General features: G+C 34.3%; 3 protein-coding genes across 4 annotated transcripts; 1 reads left to right on the top strand and 2 right to left on the bottom strand.

Moving 5' to 3' along the window:
* Positions 1–4,273: 4,273 nt before the first annotated feature.
* LOC128997062 (tRNA selenocysteine 1-associated protein 1-like) lies at positions 4,274–16,459 on the bottom strand. 2 transcript variants are annotated; one of them, XM_054422641.1, is made up of 6 exons: positions 16,143–16,459; positions 9,484–9,681; positions 7,592–7,745; positions 6,160–6,325; positions 5,156–5,328; positions 4,274–4,530 (listed from the first exon to the last, which is right to left on the bottom strand). In XM_054422641.1, exons 1-6 carry the CDS (start codon positions 16,182–16,184, stop codon positions 4,415–4,417), a joined length of 849 nt encoding a protein of 282 aa, XP_054278616.1. In that variant the 5' UTR covers positions 16,185–16,459; the 3' UTR covers positions 4,274–4,414. The 2 variants fall into 2 exon arrangements, with proteins under 2 accessions (XP_054278616.1, XP_054278615.1); XM_054422640.1 differs by having other exon boundaries at positions 4,280–4,530; positions 5,156–5,355; positions 16,143–16,456.
* Positions 8,810–22,136, top strand: LOC128997059 (electron transfer flavoprotein subunit alpha, mitochondrial-like). The gene is made up of 6 exons (XM_054422638.1): positions 8,810–8,897; positions 17,456–17,599; positions 18,052–18,316; positions 18,545–18,760; positions 19,565–19,716; positions 21,927–22,136. Exons 1-6 carry the CDS (start codon positions 8,874–8,876, stop codon positions 22,104–22,106), a joined length of 981 nt encoding a protein of 326 aa, XP_054278613.1. The 5' UTR covers positions 8,810–8,873; the 3' UTR covers positions 22,107–22,136.
* Positions 10,229–11,345, bottom strand: LOC128997060 (testis-specific serine/threonine-protein kinase 3-like). The gene has a single exon (XM_054422639.1). The coding sequence runs from the start codon at positions 11,275–11,277 to the stop codon at positions 10,318–10,320; it is 960 nt and encodes a 319-aa protein (XP_054278614.1). The 5' UTR covers positions 11,278–11,345; the 3' UTR covers positions 10,229–10,317.
* Positions 22,137–22,960: the final 824 nt, after the last annotated feature.

Below are 22,960 nucleotides of genomic sequence, written 5' to 3'. Positions count from 1 at the left end.
TGATTGACAGGACAGGGGAATTAGTAATTAATTTAGTTTCTTTATTATATCGATAATGCTTCAACTTGGGGTTTAATGGAAACCAACACACCTTGAAATAATGAGAAAGCTGGTCTATCAAACTTTGCTTCAGCTGTTGATTGTGGTTTATCATCACAAGCCCTTCCTTGGTTAGATTACGAAGATTTTTCAAAGGTTTACTAAATTAGCAAAGAGGAAATTACCTGATGAGATTTAAGATATGCCTAGACTACATGATAATTGTAATGACAAAATCTCCATATAACATGAAACCTACATTGAAAAAATAGCATAGTTTGCTCCTGCTAACAGCTCTTGTATAGGACTGAGGCTATGGTTTAAGACGTATACCAAGTTCAATTATTATGAATATATCTGTTTAGTCCTTGCAAGAACAAGCCTACTATAGCCAACTTGTTACATAGCCAAGTAGGCCTACATGTTATTTTTACTTTAAAAATTTCATCATGTTTAAATTAAAAGCCGATTTCAGGATAAGTTGCTGAATACTGTTTTCTCTACCAACTAGGTTGAAGCACAATTTGCCCTATGCATAATGACAATAAAGGACGATTTCTTGACATTGAAAAGTGTTATTCGTAGAATAAGAAATTTATCACTTTAAAAGTTATAGCAATGTTGTTTTTAACATTAAAAGTAAAGAAATGCAATAAACTCCAATTTCAGTAGGCTAGGCTCTGTAACACAAAAAGTATTTCTAAATAATCTTTTTGCAGTTTTATTGGTCTTAATTGTTGATATAAAACATCTATAAATGAATCTATATTAAATTAATAAAATTAGCTTTTAAAATATAGTTTGGTTGTATGTCCTTTGAACTTACCCTAATGAAAATTACATTTTAAGATGCTTAAAAATAATGCAATAGGCCTATTTAAAAATAATTACTAAATATGATGGGACACCCAACTATTTGGTTCTGTTGTTGTAATGTTAGGTTTATAATGCCAACAAATTAAATACAATCTAGGAATAATTTGTTTTCCTAGTAATGTTAGATACAATACTGAAATTTTTTTAAATGTTTGTTCAAAAAAAAATGTAGTTGCAATTAATTTTACATTTACCTAATGTGCGTGGAATAAAAATTAACGTCTTTGGAAAAGTAGCTAAAATTGTAGCTGTAGCTACATTTCATTGTAGTTGTAGTTGTAGCTAGCTACTTTTTCGGAACTGTAGCTGTAGCTGTAGCTAAGCTACTTTTTTGGAAATGTAGCAGTAGTTGTAGCTAGCTACATTTTAAAAGTAGCTTCCCCAACACTGGTTGTATAGTACATGAGGGCAAGGGGGGTTTTGTTGAACTTTGTCCTGGACACCAGCACTAGTGCTAGACACTACTTAATTGTATACTCTGTTGCTTACTTCTCTGTTGATAAGCTTCAGACTTGTCAGTGACAATTATGATTGACAAGCAGAATTGACTATTTGATACTGAAATAGACAGCCCATTTATGTTGACCAGCTGTCACCAAATTGGCAAATTGTTTATACAAAGAGAACATAAATGAGTGAGCCAGTCGCAGATTGTGCTAGTGTCTAGAATTCTATTAACTACCTATTTTTTGTCACTGAGATAGATGACGTGATATTAGGGATGGACAAGTCTCAAAATTTTGGGAAATGTTAAATCTTGTTCTATGAGACAAAATTTTAATTATAATTGAGATTTTTGAGGCAAGATAAAAAAACTTTAAAAACTCCTGCAGAAAGTCAATGTAATACAGGAGCGTTATTGTGTTTACTTTGGGAAGGTGTTATTATTTAATTAACTCTCAACATGTAAATATTGCTTTATATGTTTTATTAATTTTTTTTTAAGAGGTTGGGGACCTCTTTTAACCTTGCATTTGCCCATCCACATAAACTACAGATCTGTGCATGGAACGTATCCAGCAAAGCAAGGGGTGAGCCAGTACAGTACGATGGTGAACTGTACTGATAAGTCCGTGATGCTACCAACTGATCCACCGACTCACCTAAATTTTGACATCACAAATGAGATGTTTTGTTAAGTGTAAGCAGAGTGAGACATGTTTTAACATAGCCAAAACAAGTCACTCCAAAATCATTCTAAAAATAACACAAGACTGAAAAATTTTTACTTTATATTTAACTAGAGACTGTTTAGTTTCAGACTGATAAATTTTGTATTTTTCAAAGTTTAACTATATCCTAACTGATATCACCATGTTTCCTATGCAGAAGAGTTATTTTTAACAAGACAGGCCTAATTAATATTTTTGTTTTTTTATATAAATGTTTTTAATTATAGATTTTAAATATTCTTGTCTATTATTATTATTTGTGTATTTAACCAGCCATCTGTCAAAAATCAGAAGGTATTTAAAAATGTTACAAAATCAGGTTAAAATGTCAAAACGTGCATTTCCCGTTATGTACGAGAAGGGAAATCCCGTCTCGAAATTTTATGAGAAATAAAAATCCCGTCTAGTCTCGTCTCCAACTAAAAATCCAATCCCGTCTATCCCTATGTGATATAAAATATGCTATAGCTTAAGATAAGTCGTCTTCATCAGACTTGGTTTGTACACTTATTCAATTTTATAGAAATTAATAATTTAAATCAGCACAACTATTCGGTGGCTTGCTTTAACTACATACATTTTTATTTAAAAACTGGCAACCACTTTAAAATGGGGATGAAACTTCTACTTCTACCAAATAATAAATATTAGAAGGGTTTATTCCAAGTTCAGTTATGTTAGCAAGCAAAAAGTAAGTATATTTTCTCCTTTCAGTAACAATTTCTGCTCACCAAGAATGCTTTATCATGAAATGACGATGGGAAGACAGCAGAAGGCTTGAAGGTTCAAAGTGGTAATGGATTTATCCACAGCCATCTCTAGTATAAGGCCGCGGCGAGCGAAATCTGGCAACGTCGCATCCGAGGCATAGTCCAGTCGGCTCCCGCCATTAGTTTGCACATACAGACGGCGCATCACCGGTGATTAAACTGTTTGTTTTACACAATTAGAGACAATATGGTATTCATAGTGACAGTGTGTTATGCCTCATAAGTGTGTCATGCCAGGGTGTAAAAATAACCACCCAAAAGCATTAAAAACTGAGGAGTATATACAATTATTTTACTTCCCTCTAGAAGGTCCGCGTAAAGATGAGTGGGCTTAGAGCTATAGCCTACATTTAAACTTAATCAAGTACCACGTTCTGATTAAGAAAATACACATTTACTACCTTATTAAAAGCAAAACATATTAAATAAAATATAAAACTAAAATATTAGGCCTAATAGTAATAGTATGAACAAACTGTTGTATTTTATGTCAAATTGTATGTATTATCAAAATGAAAACTCAATACACTATTGATACTGATCATTTGAAATATTTTAAATAGGCAAGATGTTTTCAAAGTCTTGCGCAGTTGTGTTTTGTACATTATAATATGTATGTATTGCTTACATTTCCTATGCATTTAGCCAGAGGTGTAGCAATATTTCTACCTTAGTACAGTTCTGCATGAACATTTAATGACAAAATTTCTGAATATAAAACAGCTTTGTATATCTCGAAACTAAGTTTGAAATTATAATATCATCCATATATTAATAGGCAAGCGTGTTTAAAACCGTTTTTCTCAGCTTGTGTGCAACGCAGAGAAAATATACGCATACTATTAGAAAGATATTTTCCTGTAGACGTGCAGAATCCCTTTATATAAATGTAAATACACTAAAAAATAAGCATGGGCTGCCATGCTGGTGACGAAATTACAACAAAATGAACAGAATATCAAAACAAATTAAAGAAATTCCAATAACATGTTTTATTTACATCGTGGGTTAAAAGAGAAGTCTGAAAATTACGTATTTTTGGTTGAGTTTTCGACCACTAGACGACCAGTTCATAATACAATAACAAAAAATGTTAGGAGAAGCCTAGGCCTATTTGTAATAGTATATTTTTTTCATAAACTCATTAGGTTCAATCATGGTTCCGTTTTTATTACAAATGTATATCGCTTGTGCATTATGCGCAACATAAATACAGGGTTGGAATTAAGTGGTGAATATACGTTTATATAAACATGTAGGCTATTAATTAGTATTTCGTAATACAATCTGAAACATTGTAAGCGGCATTTCATGCTAAAAACTAATCTGTTGAACTGGTTATATTTTCATAGCTTTCAACGTGAATAAGTGCAGTTTTGGCGAAATGTTGCACGTTTTAACGCTGGCGGCAATACCCGGAGTTGGACCAGGGTGGGGATGAGTCGCGGCGTTGCCACATCGAAGGCCGCGGCCTTATTACTAGAGACGGCTATGATTTATCCCACATAAAAATTTTTGATTTCTTAAACGTAGATTTAATTTGGGTTAAGTCATAAATTAACAGTAAGTTTCCAACGGAAGCCACTTGGAACTCTCCATGGCGTCCCACAGGTTGTAATCTCGCTCCATCAGTTCTCTGTTCCACGCTTCCACATCGGTTGTTGTGTTGTGGTCTGTAAAACCAACATGTCCAATCAAATCTTATCATTCTCCATTCACTAAATAAAAAGTACAAGTGTTGAATCAAATAATCAAATATACAAATATTATAAAAAGAATGCTTAAAATATATCATACGATTTAAAGTCAACAATAAAATTAAATACAGCAGCAAACCTGCAGACAAAGCGAATTTTTCATCGAAAACCCCGTTCCCATGATCCGATCATGCTGGTTCCTCAACTCTTTTGGATTAAACGTAAATTTATAGGTTTGTACCAAATTTCATTGAAATTGGATCATTTTTGCTCGAGTTATCACGCTATCGGACACACATATATATGAATTTGAGCGGATTGTGTTTTTGGCCTCTAGATACATCTAAACGAAAAATTAATTTGGTCCCGGGTCCAGGTCTTACTATGAGACCTACGTTAATAGCTTATTTCTCTATATAGAAAATTGCCTTAAAATTGAAAATTTTCTAACCGAACATGAACAAAAATATTTAGTAGCAGTAAATAAATAAATATTCATTTAGTCAAGAGACTAATAAAAACAAAAATGTATTTTTTCACATGGTGAAAATGTGGAGTTAAAATTCAATTTGTGTGCTAATTGTTGCTTAATCTTACTCACCGATGAGCTCTAAGTCATCTTGCACCTGCGTCTGAGACTCCAATGGTACTTGCTGTATGCTGGAGTGAACGGTGTGTGATCCAGGTGAAGAGCCACCGTAGTAGCTCTGCCACGACGAGTAACTCTGCCAATAGTTGTGGTTGTCGTAGTACTGGCTATAGTCCTGAGTAGCACTGTAACCACCAGCCAATGCTAACGTACTGGGAATAGAAGAAGATAAACATCAGGAGAGACGGCGAGCGACCCTTGTGCCAGGGTAAAGGAAGCAATAAGTAATACCTGGGCCACATTTATACTGTTAATACTGTTCAATGAAATGGCGACCATACATAGTAGGTATTTTAAGCCAAGTATGAAGGAGATGAGTGTAGGATGAGTGGCGCGATCTTGTAGTCTTGTTCGTGACTAAGGCCGACATTCCTTAGACACAGCTGTTAATTAATAGCCCATACAGCTAATGGCAACTAAGGGACCTACAGTTTATAGTGGAATCCGAACCACATTTTTCCTTGGTATATACGAATTGGTCTAATGATCAGGATAGTACTGCGGATGGTCGTAGTACTCACACCTGCCGACGTTAATCCACACCAGGGAGTACCGCACCCACAGTGCATGCCTATAAATATCCACAATTCGTGACCTCCTAGTAGCTGGATTACAGGACGACATCACCCGTCCCAGTCATAAAAAATATAGGCTACGGTAGATAAAGCTGAATAACATCGACCACGGTTGAGCGAGTTGAAATAAATGGGGCCAAAGTTGAAAAATATGGTCCTTGTTAAAAAAGTTGAAAATATGGGCCACGGTAGATAAATTTGAATAAATAAGGACCACAGTAGAGCAAGTTGAAATAAATGAGCCAAGGTAGGGTAAGTTAAAAAATATGAGTCACGGTAGAGGAAGTTATGGGCCTTGGTAGAGCAAGCTGAAAAATATGGGCTACATAAGCCAAGGTAGATACAGAAACATTATGTCTACACTACAGTTATCAAACTTACCTTCCAGGATACTTATATGATTTGGGTACTGCAGTGCTTGTCTTGATAGGTTTATTTCCAAGTCCTTTGAAGCCGTTCATGTTGGTCAAGGCATGCTTTTGTTCTTCCAAATTGGTAAACTGGACAAACCCGTAGCCTTTTTTATGGCCGGTACTGTCCATCACCACTGCCAAACAAAAACCAGGCTGAATAACAGTTAAAGTCACCATAAGTAACTGTGTATATCTGCTTAATGATATATTAATCTAAACAAACCTTATATAGGCCTAATAATAACTTTAATACAACAAAAAGTTTGATATTTTCTTAAAGTATTTTTTTAAGTATTGGATTTAGCTATGAAAATAGCTTTCAACAAATTATTTTCTACAAATAAATGAAATTCATCTTATTCAAAAGCATCATGCTTTTGCAAAACTGATTCCAAAAATAAAATTAAAAAAACGATTTCACAGCAACATAAAATAAACAGTCAAACTTTCAATTTCGATAGTACAATAATGTCGCAAAATATTGTTGTTTCAAAATCTATTATCTTCATTGAACTCTCATTATTGAAATTTGAATGTGTAAAATTAATCACTACATGAACCAGCTATCCAATTCATAATTCAAATTCAAATAAATAAAACCTAGTTTAATGAACCATTTACAGATTGGGCTGCCTTCCAAATAGTATTTTCTCTTGTCTTACAATACAATGAAAATATATGTGAAACAAAATATTAAATCGTTTATAGTAAGTTGTTCTATCAGTCTGGCTTGGTTGAGAAACCACCGCACCTATTTTTTTTCTTTTCAAAAAGAGGTCTGTACGGTATCCTCTTTAACCTTACATTTGCCTGTCCACATAGGTTTCTGAACTGTGTTTGGTGAGAATCCAGCAAAGCAAGGGATGAGTTGGTACAGTACAAGAGTGAACTGTTGATAAAAGTAGTGGCAGGTACCAGGATCCGAACCCACGACATCGCTGTCTTGGGCCCGAAGTCTGAGCACTACCAACCGAGCTACTGACTCGCCAACAGAAAATACCAATTGACAACAGCATACTACAATGGTGACTTGGCTAAACCTCATTTTAATTTGAGACTGGCTACAAAATTTAAATGAGAATGGACAATCTGGTTATGTCTTAAGTTGAAGCATTTATTTCAAACTTTATTACAGAAAATGTGCGTAGATGTGGAGACCAACTTTTTACCAACATTTACTGACAAATCATAATACAACCCCAAATTGCAATCAAAGTAACACCATAAACTAGGCCTACTACAGCAAAATAACAATTAGCTATATACACACAAAGCTTGACTAATTTATTACACAAATTATCAATTTCATTCATAACCCAGATATGGCTGCATTTATGAATGATTGCTATCTCTAAAACTACTGGCATTAGGTCACTTCTAAAAATAAACCTCCGTAATACCTTTGGCAGCTCTGACTGATTGGTAGCGTGAAGCGAAAGCTTTGTAAAGCTGATAGTCGTCAACATCTTGAGACAAATCTCCAACCCAGAGTGAGAACATGTTCACGTTCATTTTTCCGCTCGAAGTTGCGTTATTCAGGCGGAATCGAGATGGCTGCAATTTTAAGAGAAGAGTTAAGTTGGGAAACAACAATCCATACATTACAAAGAATATACTAAACACACTCCTATTATTGATGGTTACCGGTACTATATTTGAAACCATGTGAAAAGGTATTGAAATTTAGAATATTTCATATTATCAATCATGAATGTGCCTACACATGCTGAAGGTGTATGTTTTTAACTTAAATCCCCTGAATTAAAGACTTGGTCAAATATAAATTTGTTTTCATATTTTGTGCCAACAACGAGTAAAAGTGAACTACCAAGCTTTAAAATTAGAATCACAAACACTGACCCCCAAACAAAAGAGTTAAAATGTTTATGTAAATTGGTTCTCAATGTCTAAATTACCTTAGTAAGTCTGTTGATACAATAAATTAACTGTTGAAAATTATGATTGTTAATAAAACACAATTTTTAGCAAATTACCTAATACTGTAAATAATGTAAATAAAAAAATAAATCTTGCTTTCAGAATTAGGTATTTAAGTTGTAGACTTCTATTAACAAAATAGTAAATATTTACACTGTTGTACAACACCTGTTGGACAACCATATGATCATTAAAATCTTTACACAGAGAAAAAAAAATTTTTGAAAATAAAAACCAAACTTTTATTGACTAGGCCTATATAACATGAAAGAAAAATATTTCATCAAAATCACGACTTAAATGTATTGTAATATTAATTTCCACAAAGATAAAACTGTAACAATTAATGTAAAATAGAAAAAAAATTTGGAAACAATTTTAAACCATTGACAGTTTTGCATTTCATATTAGCCTAGTAATGCTAATACATTCATCTCAAATTGAATTATGTTTCCAATATGGTATTTGTTAGCAGGCACTGGTTAAGAAAATGATTTTAATGTTTTTTACACAAATTTTTAGTTGTGTTGTTTTTCCTTTATTTTACAAAGAGACAATTGGACAGTAAAATGATTTATCTTTAAATTCATTAAAGCCACAATTCACATTTCATGGATATTTTCTGGCAAATTATATCAGTGGTTTAGATACACTATCATTTTATGCCCAAAGATAAGAAACATGTGTAGTACTTAGCACATTTCATTCTTGTTTGTTATATGTAAATATAGTGTAGAGAAAAATATGACTGTGACAGTAGACTGTACGGTAAGTTTGATTGATACCGGTAATTATCATTTATCATTGTTTAAGGCTGAGACGAACACCTATGTATGAGTTTCAAGCTGGTTGAGCGTAGTAGAATGGAGTGAGAAACTGACTAAGACCAGCTGTTTCTTACCCAGGACCATTTATTAGCCCAATCATCAGGGACAGCTGATGGCTTCAGGTTCAACCTTTCAACCTTCTGAATACTTTCTGTAGTGAACCTGCTATTCACAGTCATCAAAGGATTAGAGTTAATACTAAAGGACAAATGGGGATTTAAAAACGGAATGACAAAATTTATAGTGTATTAAATGACAAGTTTCTAATAATGTTACCCATCAAGGACTTTTTAATTAAGTTACCTTTTATTTTGTTGGTTGCCCTGAGTTCTTGTTTTGCCAAAGGGTGTGGCATCTTCAGAGTTACCAGTACACTAAAACTACATTCTAATAGTACGAGAAGTTGCTAATAATTATTTCAACAGTAAAATTTGTAACCTAACAAAACACAAACCACCGATAATGGTATTACTATTTATAAAGCACATTGTTACCCTTATCAAAGTATACACAGGTTAGGTACTTACAGGATTAGAGTTGGGGATGAATTTTCCATTTAATTTGTGCATAGCTTTAATAGCTTCGTCGTCGTTTTGGAAATGAACAAAACAATAGCCACATAGTTCTCCAGTAATTTTGTTCCTCATTACTTTCACGCTCAGAGGTTTTTCACCCATTCGTTGGAAGGCAGACATAATAAATTGCTCATTCATGTAAGGTTCCACCTAAAATAAAATGAAAATATTTTTTAAACATTGATAAAACAACGACCATTTTGATTTGGGAGAGAGATTTGTTTTAGATTGCTTGGGAAAAAAGTGCATGAGAAGCATTCGATCGGGGTTGTTACAATGTCCAGCAAAGGTTCAAAAGGTGGTAAAAACAGCTGATCAGACCATTATTGTATAGTCTATTTACCAATTATTATAAGTAGTAGGCCTACCAATGATGTAACTTAACACTACTTACCATTGACACAACCAATTCAACCTACAAGGAACATCAGCTGACTATCTGATTTGACTAGTTTAAAAGTTGAATATTTTTGTAAAACTGCAGATGAAACTTACAATCATCTGAGTAAATATGTCACAAGGAATACCTTCTCTACAACATTGATTAATGTTGTATGGTTTTTTTTTTGCTGTGGTTGAGTGTCTTTTCTTTTTTTCTTCTTAAAAATAGTCTTTTTATCCTGACTCAAGATTTTAGTATCAACCAATGCTAAATGCATCCATTGACTTTAATAAGCCACTGATATGAATTAACATATTTGTAATTTTAGAAAAATTTATTAAAAATGTTAAGACTATAATAACATGATTAAGTTTGTTTTTATCAAATGGAAAACTTGTAGTTCATCATGCTGATCCGGCTGAATTCACTTTCACCACTTCCTTGTCAACAGTGTCAGTCGAAACGAGCAGCCATGGTTCTTTAGGTATCTGGCTGACTTTCAATCGAGTTTTAAGAGGAGCGATAAGCTTCCCAATCATAGTCTTGCACCGTTCTGATACAACCGGTTCTGAGGGGAATTTCAGTTTGGATTGAACCTGTTTAACCAGCTTGTTGTAATTGGTATCATCAAAAGGAAGTTTACCAAATACCATTGCGTAAAGCACCACTCCCATCGACCACACGTCAGATAGCATCGGGTCATAAGCGATTCCTTTCAGAATCTCTGGTGAGGCGTACGCGTAGCTACCACAAAACGTTTCACTCAAAACCGGACTTCCATCACTGCGAGGTTTCATATTGCCACGAGCAAACCCGAAATCTGACAATTTCAAATTGTAACTCCCATCCATGAGGAGATTTTCACATTTCACGTCTCTATGAACGACCCCGTGATCATGACAATAACGGACAGCGTCTGCTAACTGGGTAAACCAATTTTTTGCTCGATCCTCATCAATGTGGGATTCCTTCCTAATGATATCCAATAGGCTTCCCTTTTCAGCGTATTCCATGACTATATACACTCTGTGAGTCGTTTCCACTGCTTGTAAAAATTTAATCAAGTTTGGATGTCTTAGTCCTTTTACGACTTCAATTTCTCGAGGAAGGAACCTGAGTAGGTAATCTTTAGGAGCTTGAAACTTGGAAACAATTTTTATAGCGACTTGATCCTGGTGCCTCTCGGATCTTGCTAGTTTCACAGTGGCATATGAGCCTGTTCCTATGATTCTTCCAAGGGTGTATCCGTGGTTTTCCAAGACAGATGGTCGTTGATCGCTGATTGTGTCGGGATCCTCAGTTCGACTCTTGGTTGCCTCTGATGCTTGAGTCTCTGTCACAACTAGTTCTTTAGCAGTGGCCATTGAAACGGTTTATCTGTTCACATTATGACAGAAATTTAAGGTCTAAGAATAAGAATTTTGGGCTTGTAATTTCATCACCTTGGAAACAAATAACTAAAGAGAACTAAAATATATTTGATTCACAATTATTTTTTTCCCTGAGACAATCTTTTGTATTTTTTGAAGTGGTGTGATTGTGAAATCTGCCAGATCAAACCATTTCCTAATTAAATGGTCTATGGTATCGAGTAAAAGGACCCTGAACTTTATTCCAATATGAACCTCAATAAGCCTAAAACTGCCATTTTAACTTAAAACCTTTATTTATTTAAAAACCTTTTGGGTATAGTTGTTTCAAAATATTCAAAAACAAGCGTTTTCAAAGAAATAGCCTATTTACCTGTACAAAGTAGGGATGTAACAGCCTTTACCCAGACTTTGTTGCTGTGATAGCAAAATAAAAGTCTACAACTCTATCTGGGTGTGTGTTACCATTGACTTTTGGATAATGAAGTAGAAATCCTATCTATATGGACTAGCTATCGCCAAGTTTTTACTAAAAAAGAGCGTAATTCTAGGAGCCAGTTAAAGATCCCACTAGCCTAGTGCTTAAAATCCTTGTTTTACGTCCTCATTCTTTCTTACCTACTTGTTATAGTTTGTATAGTTTGTGTAAGCTATAACAGAAGCTATGGCTTACAATACGTCGTCCCATCAGTTTGACTAGGTTAAAACCCTGTATATTCCTAATAAATCATTAATTAACAACAGCGCAATCTGTCGGTGGCTCACATCAACCATGTCCATCTATTAATTAAAAATTGGTGAAAACTTTAACATAGGGATGGAATGTCTAGTTCTATGAATAGTCAATGGTGTTGCCTAATTATACCTTGCATAATTAGACGGTGTGTAAAACTGAAACCGAGTCTCTTGATGAACTTATATACTGGATTGTGGTTTGTAAGGTGAATGAATGAATGAATGAATGAATGGAATGAATGAATGAATGAATGAATGAATGTTTATTTATTTCCACATAATACATACAGAAAACAATGACACACTTTTCAATACAAAATACTTACAAAATAAAACTAAGACGAAGAATAAAAAAGAACATTTCTGTATAAACTAAATTAAATTGATTGTATGAAATACAGCAGACATAGGCAAGTGCTGCCTGTGCGTCTGCTGGGTTGCTATTTAAATATTTATAGTAACCAAGTTATATGGAATTATGCCTATAAAAGGATGAATAATGGAATTTAGACTGTTGCTTAAAGGTTATTAGTTTAGAAAGGAGATTAATGAATTGTAAAATTGAATAGATCTACAATGAATACAGTTTTGAACAGGTGGGGACTAGACTACTAGGATTAATGCTGGATCAGGATAGAGGGGGCAAGGTTCGGGTCAAACGTGCCGGTAATCAGCTGTGATGATAACGTCGGCCTCATCTATACCAAGCCTGAAGAGAAATTGTTTGATTCTTAATTTGAAAACATTAATTGATGGTAATTCAAAAAGATTATCATTGGTAAAATATTTACAGATATTTCGATAGAGAACATTAGAAATATAGAAAGAGTTTGTTTTAGAAAAAGTATAGTTTATCTGAAGTGATGAGATACCTACTCGTGAGGAGTAACGGGTACTGTGGGAGTGAGTTATTCCTTGAAAAATATTAGTGTGATTTTTAAAGATGTTTATTAATAGGCTCTTGATGAATAACTGTCGAATAGTGAGAATGGACAATTCCCCAAACAGAGCGTCAGTCGGGTATCGTTTGCATTTACCAAACCCCACTTTCAATATGGTTTTTTGAGCCACATTTAAAGGTTCAAGAATACTTTTATAACATCCACCCCACGCAACAATACCAAATGAAAGCAGCGACTGGACATAAGCAAAGTATGCAATTTTTAATTCTTTTATTGATAATATTTCATTCATCTGTTTGAAAGCAAAAATATATTTCCGAATTTTGTTTCTGAGATAAGTAGTATGAATATTCCATTTCAAACGCTCGTCAAAAAGTACACCCAAGTATTTGTACGAGTCTACCTTATCGATGCTTTCGCATAAACAAGTAGTACTTCGATAGTCATTACAATTATGAATAATTAAATTAGTTAAATTAAATTCAGTACTTTTACTAATAGAAATTGGCATAAATTTGGTCTTAGATACATTTAGCGAAAGTATGTTTTGATTCAACCATCGTTTTACAATCATACGATCATGCATAGCCTTATCTCGGACCTCGGGCCAAGTCTTTCCCTGAAGGAAAATTAAGGTATCGTCAGCAAATAAAAACATTTTACCAAAAATAGTTAATTTTGAGATGTTATTTATATATAATAAGAATAAAATTGGCCCGAGAGTTGAACCTTGGACCACCCCGTAGTCTACAGGCATTCTACTGCTATTCACACCACATATATAAACATACTGTGTTCTGTTAGAAAGATAACTTTTAAACCAGTTAAGAGTGGTGCCTCTTATTCCCAATAATTCCATTTTAATTAATAATTTTGCACGATCAACAGAATCAAAAGCTTTTTTAAGGTCAAGGAATATTAACATTGGGTGATTTTTATCAGAGATAGCGCGATTAAGTTCTTTATTTATATCAAACAAAGCATCTGAAATATTTTTATCTCTACGAAACCCGTACTGACGCTCGCTGAGGATGCCATTTGTTTGAAGATAGGAAACCATTTGATCCTTTACTATTTTTTCGATTATTTTTGCGAAGACACTAAGCAGAGATAATGGGCGATAATTGTTTTTATTGATGAAATCGTTAGATTTGTGTAAAGGAAATACTTTTGATAGCTTATAGCAATCAGGGAAAACTCCAGAAATGATGCTGTGGTTGACAATATGAAGTAGGAGGTCACATAAGGTGCTAAGCTTAAGCTATTTCAGTCCCAGAGGCTGAATATGGGGAATCGGTAATAACAAAAAACAAACATTCACTCACAACACTATTAAGAAGTGTAATTCAACAAAAGCTAGCGACTAAAAACTATAATATTTACCGTAGTTAATCTGAAATGTGCTACGATTTGGGAATCAAGATTAGAACAACTAGGCCTACTTCTATTCTTGGCCTTGGGTATACCAGTAGCCTGAGCTTTTTGTGGAGTATACTGTTAGGTTTGATCAGCTCTCAGTTTGACTCTCCCTAAAGCTTTGTCCACCAGGAAATTTATTTGCAGAAAAATGTTTGCTTACTGTTTCCCAAATGTTTCTAAATTGTTTGAAGGATGTTTGTAAACTGTATGAAAACAATCTGGACAAATTCCATACTGGACTGAGTTATTTGCAAACAGTTTGTGCGCATAAAATTTACAAACTAGGCTGATGACAAACATCCTCTTTGTGGAGAGTTTTCCCAAAAAAATGGAAACAACGTAAACGTAAAAAGGAGAAAAGGCATCACATACACTTCTGTATTATCTGAGAAATTATCTGTTTAGATATCTTAGCTGTGTACCGTACTCAATTCTTGATGAATCGATGCATGACATTTCTTCAAAAAGCACTACTCCAACAAGCATTGCTTTGAAAAGAATGTGCTTCTACTTCTAATGCACTTCTTCGAATGTTACTGGTCAGGCACTGCTCAGAAGTAGCTTACATATATTGGACAGTGCCTTTAGGAGCACCTAGATCTACTGATCTGAAGGTACGGTATATGGACAGTCAGGCAATGATCAGGAAATATGCATCTGAGCAATTGATACTTTATTATTAACATGTTCGCTAGCCATGTAGGCCCACCTACTCTGGTAGCCACATAAACTCTAAGAAATTCCTCCCCTGTGTACCATGACCACTCCCTCAGACCTGGTGTGCAGACATGTACTAGCCTTTTGTCAGCATAGACAGGCAGCACAACCCAGAGACCAAGCATACAGTATACTACAGTAACTTATTTAAATATACCGCCACCATACGAAAATTTCAAGTCTCTGAAATAGACCGGGATCTCATAATCAACTATTTAGTTGGCTATTAATCCAAACTAGACATATCATCCCCATCTTAAAATTGACGTCAGTTTTAAATCAAAATCGATGTAGTTGTGACAGATTGCGCTGCTATGAATTACTGATTTCTGTATTAAAATACATGAACTTTTTTACCAGGTAATACTCATACTGATGGAATGACTAATTTTGAGCTACAGCAACTGTTACAGCCAATTAACTATGTCAGCAACCAAAAATAAGGTGAAAATGGAATTTTAGAGACTAGCGCATTCTGTGACTGGCTCACCCAACTAAATTCTATTTTCATAAAACATTAGCAACATCTGGTCCATACAGATGGGAAGTCTACTTCAGTATCCAATCGTCAATGGTTGGGGACATTCTAACATCAGGCTCGTATATCTGTGCTGCCGGGCTATTTTAACTTAACTGCCCAGTACTTATAATGAGCTGCAGGGCTATATTTTTGCAAAAAAGCCTAATATACCGGGTAGTAAATGTGTTAATTTATTTATTTCCCACCAAAAACTCGAATTACAATAAGTTAATGCATAGGACTACATTGGTCACGCACTTATCCAATGTCAACGAGACAATTTCAAAAATACAAGCATCAACCTCGTTGTCTAACACAATATTCCAATTGCGGTAAAGCGGTACGGATGTAGCTTTTTTAAACCCTGTTAACTATAACTTACACAATACCTTCCTAATCTAACCTAACTTCAAAACACTTAATGCACCCACTAACTTACCCTAACTTAAGTTAATTAATAGGGCCTAACTTATATCTATCATGTGAATGCTTAAACATAACCTTTGGCAATGACATAACCTGATCACATTATGTTATAGGCTAGCATCGTTTTGTATAACACTTACCCCTCCCATCCATAGTTGACAGTGAACAATATTGGAAGACATTGTTTGTTTCAGTTAGTTCCACACTTTTTTATACAATAGGGAAATTATTTATACCGGCAATGAAACTTGCTGATAAGGCCTAAGTAGGCTATGTTTATAAATTATAAAAGATTTAAGTTACTGCTAATCGGAACAGATAACTTAGAAGTGTGATGTATAAATACAAGCTAAATTATCTGCATGAAAATCAATAGCACAGTTTTAGTAACTTATAAATTAAATAGTATTATTTATCATCGTTTACTGTCACTGAGAACGCACACACGCCTCACGATCGATAGAAGATAGAATGAATAGAATAATCGAATCCAACCAATACAATAATAACCAAAACCCAAAACAAAACAGAAAACAAACAGAAACAGTAAACAGACCTTCTTCTTCTTCTTTTCTAGTTTGCTTGTAAAGCTGGCTTGATTTAACTAACCATGTAATCACACTACTTCATCAGTACAATTTTCCCGTTTTTTTTTGTTTTTTTTTAGAATGTTAGCAGGATACTAATTAGGAAACTTTTAATTTGAATGTCTTGTCGAATTTTTAAAGTTCAGGTTTCATTATATGTTAAAGTTGGATTTCTGTTTCTTTTAAAAAATTCAGTAATGGTGGCCATAGCTTGCAATTCTTTTCCATAAGGAGCGTTTGTATAGTTGGTGGTGATTGGTGAATTCCAATTTGCTGTTTTATTTTTGCATAAGGGCTGTTTCATCCTATTGTAGGCCGGGCACTCTGTAATTATGTGCTCTATTGTTTCAAGTTGTCCAAGTTTACACTTGCAATACGGTGCAATACGGCCGTATTGTACTATATGGAGATTCCCTCTTCTTAATTTGAATTGAAATAGCCTTATAGCATTGTATAGATGACCAAATCTTAGTTTACATATTAGAGAAGTGTCAGTACGGCTTAGTCCAAGCAGTTAGTCCAACCAATTAAAAACAAAACACATGCATGTGAGAAACCCTGCAGTGTAGTAGTCAGCATATAAAAATAAAAGCCATACATTGTTCTCTTGGATTGGACTCAAAGATTATAGAAAATCGTTGTGTAATACAATAGTTTCAAATACAGCTTTAAACTGAATTGAGTATGGTAATATAGAAAATAGTTTTAGTATAGTTCTAATTTTAGTATGTATATATTTCACTTCACTTTGGATTTTAGTGCACTGGATCGGAGCCTCACATGTCAGCGGTGACTAAACACTGAAAAGGTGGGCGTTTCTACAATCATGTTAATGACTCACTATTATTTTCTGTTTTGTTATTCAGTCATCATCAGGCCTACTGAATACGTTGGTGATCGCGGAACACAATAATGAAACATTATCAACTGTAACGAGAAGAGCGGTAGCTGCCGCCGCAAATCTAGGCGGGGACTTGTCAGTTCTGGTCGCAGGAACAAAATGTATTGGAGTATGTTTCTATTTTTTATTAGCCATTATATAGTTCTATTTCTATTTAAAACAATGTTTAGCAGATTAATCTAAAGTGGCCAATGAATGACAATTTTAATTATTGTTTTGTTGTTACCATTTAGAGATGGGTAAACCACATATAGGTGTGTGTTTTAAAGCAAATATCAGTGTTAAATCAATTAATACAAACAATATGGAGTTGTAATACATTGCTTAGCTTTGTTACTAAGACCAGCTGTGTCAAACTGAAAAAAATGATTGATCCCGGGTCCCCTAATGTACCGGGTCCGGGTACTGATGGTCTTACCATATGGCCCTATATGGAAAATTCGGTAAAAAGGAACTTTTTTATTTAAATACGGTTTAAATAATATTGGCGTATTCTAAATGAGCCTACAGAAGTATTTTTGCGTAAATATCACTACAATGAATGCATAATATATGTTACAGGTTGCTCAAGAAGTTTCCAAAATTCCCGGGTTGAAAAAGGTGTTGCTCGCTGACGATGCGGCGTTCAATGGGTTTTTGCCAGAAAGTATCACCCCATTAGTGATGGCTTCTCACAACCAGTTCAAATTTACGCACATTCTTGCTGCAGCGACAAGTTTTGGGAAAAACTTACTGCCTAGAGTTGGGGCGAAACTAGATGTTTCACCGATATCTGATGTTATTAAGATTAAAAGTCCAGATACTTTTGAGAGGCCGATTTATGCAGGTAAACATTACTAGGTGATTCATATCAAATGCTTTGAAGTTGGATGACAATGTGGTTTACGTACTCTTTAATTATTAATTTGACAGGGTAGTTTTCAGTATTTTTATAAAGTAAATCATGAAATGAGTCAATCTTGTGCTGTTTATTGACCAAAGCCCTTTAAAATCGTCAAATGTACCCATACACCGCCTCAAAAAGTCTTTACAGGCATATTTTTTCTATTTTCAGGCAAAGCAATACTTACACTAAGATCAAAAGACCCAGTGAAAGTAGTAACCATTCGAGCGACTGAATTTGACCCGGTTCCTCCGGAAGGAGGAAGCAGTTCAGTAGAAGCAGCTCCAGTTGGCGATTACACATCAAAAACATCAGAATTTGTTGAGCAAATTTTAGAAAAAAGTGACCGACCAACGTTAACATCAGCTAAGGTCATCGTAAGTGGAGGTAAGTTCATTTAATTGAATGGTGTTCAACATCTAATAATTGTTAACATGACAGCAGAGAGGAATCTTCGGGCCCCTGGATATCGTTGCCGCTGACCCACTCCACTCACTTATAACTCCCTACTACATTTTAGACCAAGCCCGGCACTGGCTCCTTGTTGGCCCGCCCCCCATTATTGGTGGGCCTGATTGTTAAAATTAATTTTTTTGCTACTAGATAGAAATTGTTTCCCTAGTTAAAGATGTTATGGGCTTAAATATATGATATACTTCTACTTCAATATAATACAAGTTAAATAACGTTTCGTCTGTTCATTACGTAGGTTTAAGTTTTGCTAGCCCACCATAGACCTTCAGAGCCGACACGAGTCTTATTAATTCCTGTCTGTCTGTGTGTTTATTGGTGACAACCAATAAGGTGATTTGCCGCATATTCTGGGAAAAAAACTAGATCACCAACAATATTCAACTTTTCCTGTGCTATTTGAGGACATCTTTAGTTATTATATAATCTCTGTAATTAATGAACAGTAATGCCCCATCAGTTCCCCTCTAATGCCAATCAGAAAAATGTTTATATAAAGATGATATTTCTTTGCAAACTAAAATAAAAGTTTTAATTTGAAATTGGGGTTCTAGCAATATGTTTTGTTGGTTCCTTCAAAGGACTTTAAAAAAGAGTCTATATATCCAAACTTCACTTCAAAATACGAGTAAAGATACTAGTCTTATAAATAAAGTTGTCACAACCAAACAATAGTGCACACAGTACATATTTTGCTACTAATACAAATTATCACTTCAGGTAAAGGTGTTGGATCCAAAGAAAGTTTCAAAATACTCTACGATCTTGCTGATAAGCTGAAAGCTGCAGTGGGAGCTACCAGAGCTGCTGTAGATGAGGGATTTGCTGCAAGCAACATGCAAGTTGGCCAGACAGGCCAAGTTGTGGCTCCGGTAAGTATAGAGTTAGCATTGATTATATATTTAAATTCAGTGTATATTTCAGGTTAACAGTTGTTATTCTAATGAAGAAACTTTGGACCGCAAGGTGACAATCAGGTATTTTAACCTTTTATTTATTTGTCAATCAATTGGCCCGGAAACACCACGACAAAATATAATGAAGAAAGCAGGCAAATTTCCGAAAAATGAAGAAAGTCACATTTTCTGGTGCACGCTCAAGTTTCATATGTGAGGCAAAGCCGAACTCAGGAAAACCAAATTTTAAGTGTGCTGAGAAGCCGAGCACGTGAGAGTTATTTTCACCAACCAATGGAGAAATTGTCGGAAATAGCTTTGGGTACGAGTTGTAAACAATACTTTTCATCACAACGCAAAAATGCGCACATACAGATTCCTCAGTAGTATTAAAATAGTTTTTGGACCATTCTTTATCATTGAAAATTGACTTCACAACGTATGGTTTAAAATTAATTTCCGTTGTAGCTCCTGAGCTGTTATATTCTATATGATAAATAGGTTTACATACCTTATAAATCAACTGCAATGTTTTGACAACAGCTGATACACGCCGAAAAATGTAAACAATATTCTGTAAAGTTTGAGCTGATTGTCGGGTTTATAACATATGTAAACCTATTTATCATATAGTATATGGTTTTGTTTATTAATATTAATATATTGATTTATATATTAAGAACTACTTTCCGTTATTACTTTAGTTGACTTACAATTTTGTAATTTGCACCAGTTTGTAAACTTTCTGTAGTTTTCATATCATTCCCTTGATTTCTCTGGTATCAAATCATCAGGAATGTTAGACACATTTTGAGCAATTTCAAGCAAAAGCACTATGCTAAAACACAGCAAAACAAACTAAATGCCTGTTGTATACATTTATATTGTTTAACAATGAGAAAAGCTGATTTTAATCATTAAAATAAACTTAATAAAACCCTAGCGCGCATAGTGGATGAATGGAGAACTAATCGAGGGCGAGCAAAAGTAAATTTAGCCTAGGGAAAATCGGCTGATCGGTTTCCCTTGCTCTAAATTAGAGCTTAATTGGGAAACAACAACGGTACATAGCTTGGGAAACACAGTATATTTGATATCAGCTGTTATCGAAAATAGTTGTAAGGATTGATGAAAAAACTCTGACTTACAGTTGATAAACCACCAACAGTATTTGCAAAATAAAAGTTAACATATCAACAAAAAACCCTATACTTATTTTAAATCATTCACTTTTGAATACTGCCAATAGTCAATGCTACTGGATACTGATTAAGTCCGGGGGCATTTCATCTAAATGGATTGGCTGCAGTGCTGTAGCCTTGTGTACCGCTACTAAAAAGGACATATTTAAATGAACCACCCAACAGTGTGCTAGTGCTATTGCTTGAAATTGTTCTCTTTTCTCGTAATTTTTTGTCTCTGTGATAGGTAGTAGAATCTATAGATGTTAGATAAAAATATGCTGTTGTCTAAGATAACTCTACATATATTTTATTGGTTCTAGCGTTGGTATATTTGACAGTAACTTATAACTAGTAATTTAAATTGAAATCAGTGTATTCAATTGAACTGGCGCAATTGAATCCAGTGTAGCTGAATTGGCACTATATTGAAGTAGTCTATATTTACTCTAAAACGGGCTACAACCTTAACATGAGAATATAATGTTCTATTCATAGTCAAGGACTTAAAGAAACAGCCATTTTCTTATTACCGAGCTAAGCGCCATAAAAATAATTGGTACAAGCAAAGATTTGAGAGCGTGCAAAACTTATGTTGGAAAATAATAATTTAAATGTATGGTGTTTTTGGCCTCTAGAGACCTCAAAAACAAAAATTAAATCGGTCCCGGGTCCAGGTCTTACCATGAGTACTACGGTAATAGCTTATTCCCTATGTGGGAAATTTGCTAAACCTTTTATACAGTATCTGTGTAAATATATAACTAATTGATAAAGACAAATAATTTGGACCATATAAACACATGTTTTGAGAGTTAAGTGAAGGTAATGCAGATAAACAGCTGATTTTTGGACCTCGGATCATAAACAAAAGTGTTAGCTCAGGTAAACAAAGTGTTACTAATGATCAATAAATAACATTTGAAAACAGCGGACAATATCTAGGAGACAACTTAATTGTAGAAAAGATATTAGTTTGATGACAGACTTTTTTGGTGTCAACAGGAGTTGTACATTGCTGTTGGTTTGTCCGGATCCGTGCAACACTTGGCAGGGATGATCAATTCCCGGACAATTGTGGCAGTCAACTCTGACCCGGACGCACCGATCTTCAAAGTTTCTGACTTTGGAATTTGTGACGACTTGTTCAAAATTGTGCCTGAGCTTACTTCAAAGTTGACCTGAATATTGTAAAATAAATTGTGGTTTTGTAAATTGTATTTGGTTATCTATCATTGCACAGTACTTCCCACTCCCACTACACAATTAATATAGGTACTGGCAGAGGCTTAATAGTTACATATAGGCTTAGAATTCATCAATCCACCTTCCAAATAGTTTTTAGTTAAGTTTATTATAAATGTTTATGTTAGTGCACTTGTTGGAGTTTAGTTACAATGTTATTGTTGTAAATAAAACAATAAAGGTATATATGAAACAAAAAGAGTATAAAAGAAATTAGAACAGATTGTAAATAAAAACTTCATTAACAAAAATTAAAAAATTTTACTTCTCACTCCCAGTACACAATCAATATACATGACCGGGGTGAAAAATATTTGAGTGTTTGTAAACTAAAAATCAAAATTAATAAACAGTATTGGCAAACCGACACATACTTTCTCCCAGTTCTAGCTTGGCACAAAATCGTGTAAAAAAGGGGGCGATTTTTGGGGAGAAATCACAAAAAATGTAACTACACTTTTGATCTGTTATTTACAGCATTGTGACTGGTGCCATTTCGTTCAAAATCAAAAGGAGTATAACATACTAAATTTGAATCAAAATCAATAGAAACATTTTTTAACTGGTATTTTATACCTTATTGGTTTTAATAGGAAAATCGCCATTAACAATCAAAATGTGAAAATGTATGAAAATAACAGTGGAGATCATGCTAAAGTATTCACAAATGTACCTAATTTAATCAAAATCGGACCTTGCTTATCAAAAAGGATTAGATATTGAAATCAATTGTATACATTTTTGCAACAGTGATCAGTGAATAAGTAAAGAGATTATACTTTTTGTTTGGATGT

Source organism: Macrosteles quadrilineatus, unplaced genomic scaffold (genome assembly GCF_028750875.1).
Source record: "Macrosteles quadrilineatus isolate MER2022 unplaced genomic scaffold, UCM_ALF_1.0 Scaffold_6__1_contigs__length_79288215, whole genome shotgun sequence".
Lineage (NCBI taxonomy): Eukaryota > Metazoa > Arthropoda > Insecta > Hemiptera > Cicadellidae > Macrosteles > Macrosteles quadrilineatus.
The sequence above is the reverse complement of the archived record's forward strand: the minus strand, read 5'-3'. Positions and strand labels throughout refer to the sequence as shown.

Excerpts from the sequence above, each read along its gene's own strand:
- LOC128997059 (XM_054422638.1), top strand. The coding sequence starts at position 8,874 with ATGACTGTGACAGTAGACTGTACG. Across the intron at positions 8,898-17,455 it reads CTGTGACAGTAGACTGTACG|TCATCATCAGGCCTACTGAA; the intron begins GTAAGTTTGATT and ends TTTGTTATTCAG. Across the intron at positions 18,761-19,564 it reads TAAGGTCATCGTAAGTGGAG|GTAAAGGTGTTGGATCCAAA; the intron begins GTAAGTTCATTT and ends TTATCACTTCAG.
- LOC128997060 (XM_054422639.1), bottom strand. The coding sequence starts at position 11,277 with ATGGCCACTGCTAAAGAACTAGTTGTGACAGAGACTCAAGCATCAGAG.
- LOC128997062 (XM_054422640.1), bottom strand. The coding sequence starts at position 16,184 with ATGTCTTCCAATATTGTTCACTGTCAACTATGGATGGGAGGG. Across the intron at positions 7,746-9,483 it reads TCATCCCCAACTCTAATCCT|CCATCTCGATTCCGCCTGAA; the intron begins GTAAGTACCTAA and ends TTAAAATTGCAG. Across the intron at positions 5,356-6,159 it reads TCATATAAGTATCCTGGAAG|TACGTTAGCATTGGCTGGTG; the intron begins GTAAGTTTGATA and ends TTCTATTCCCAG.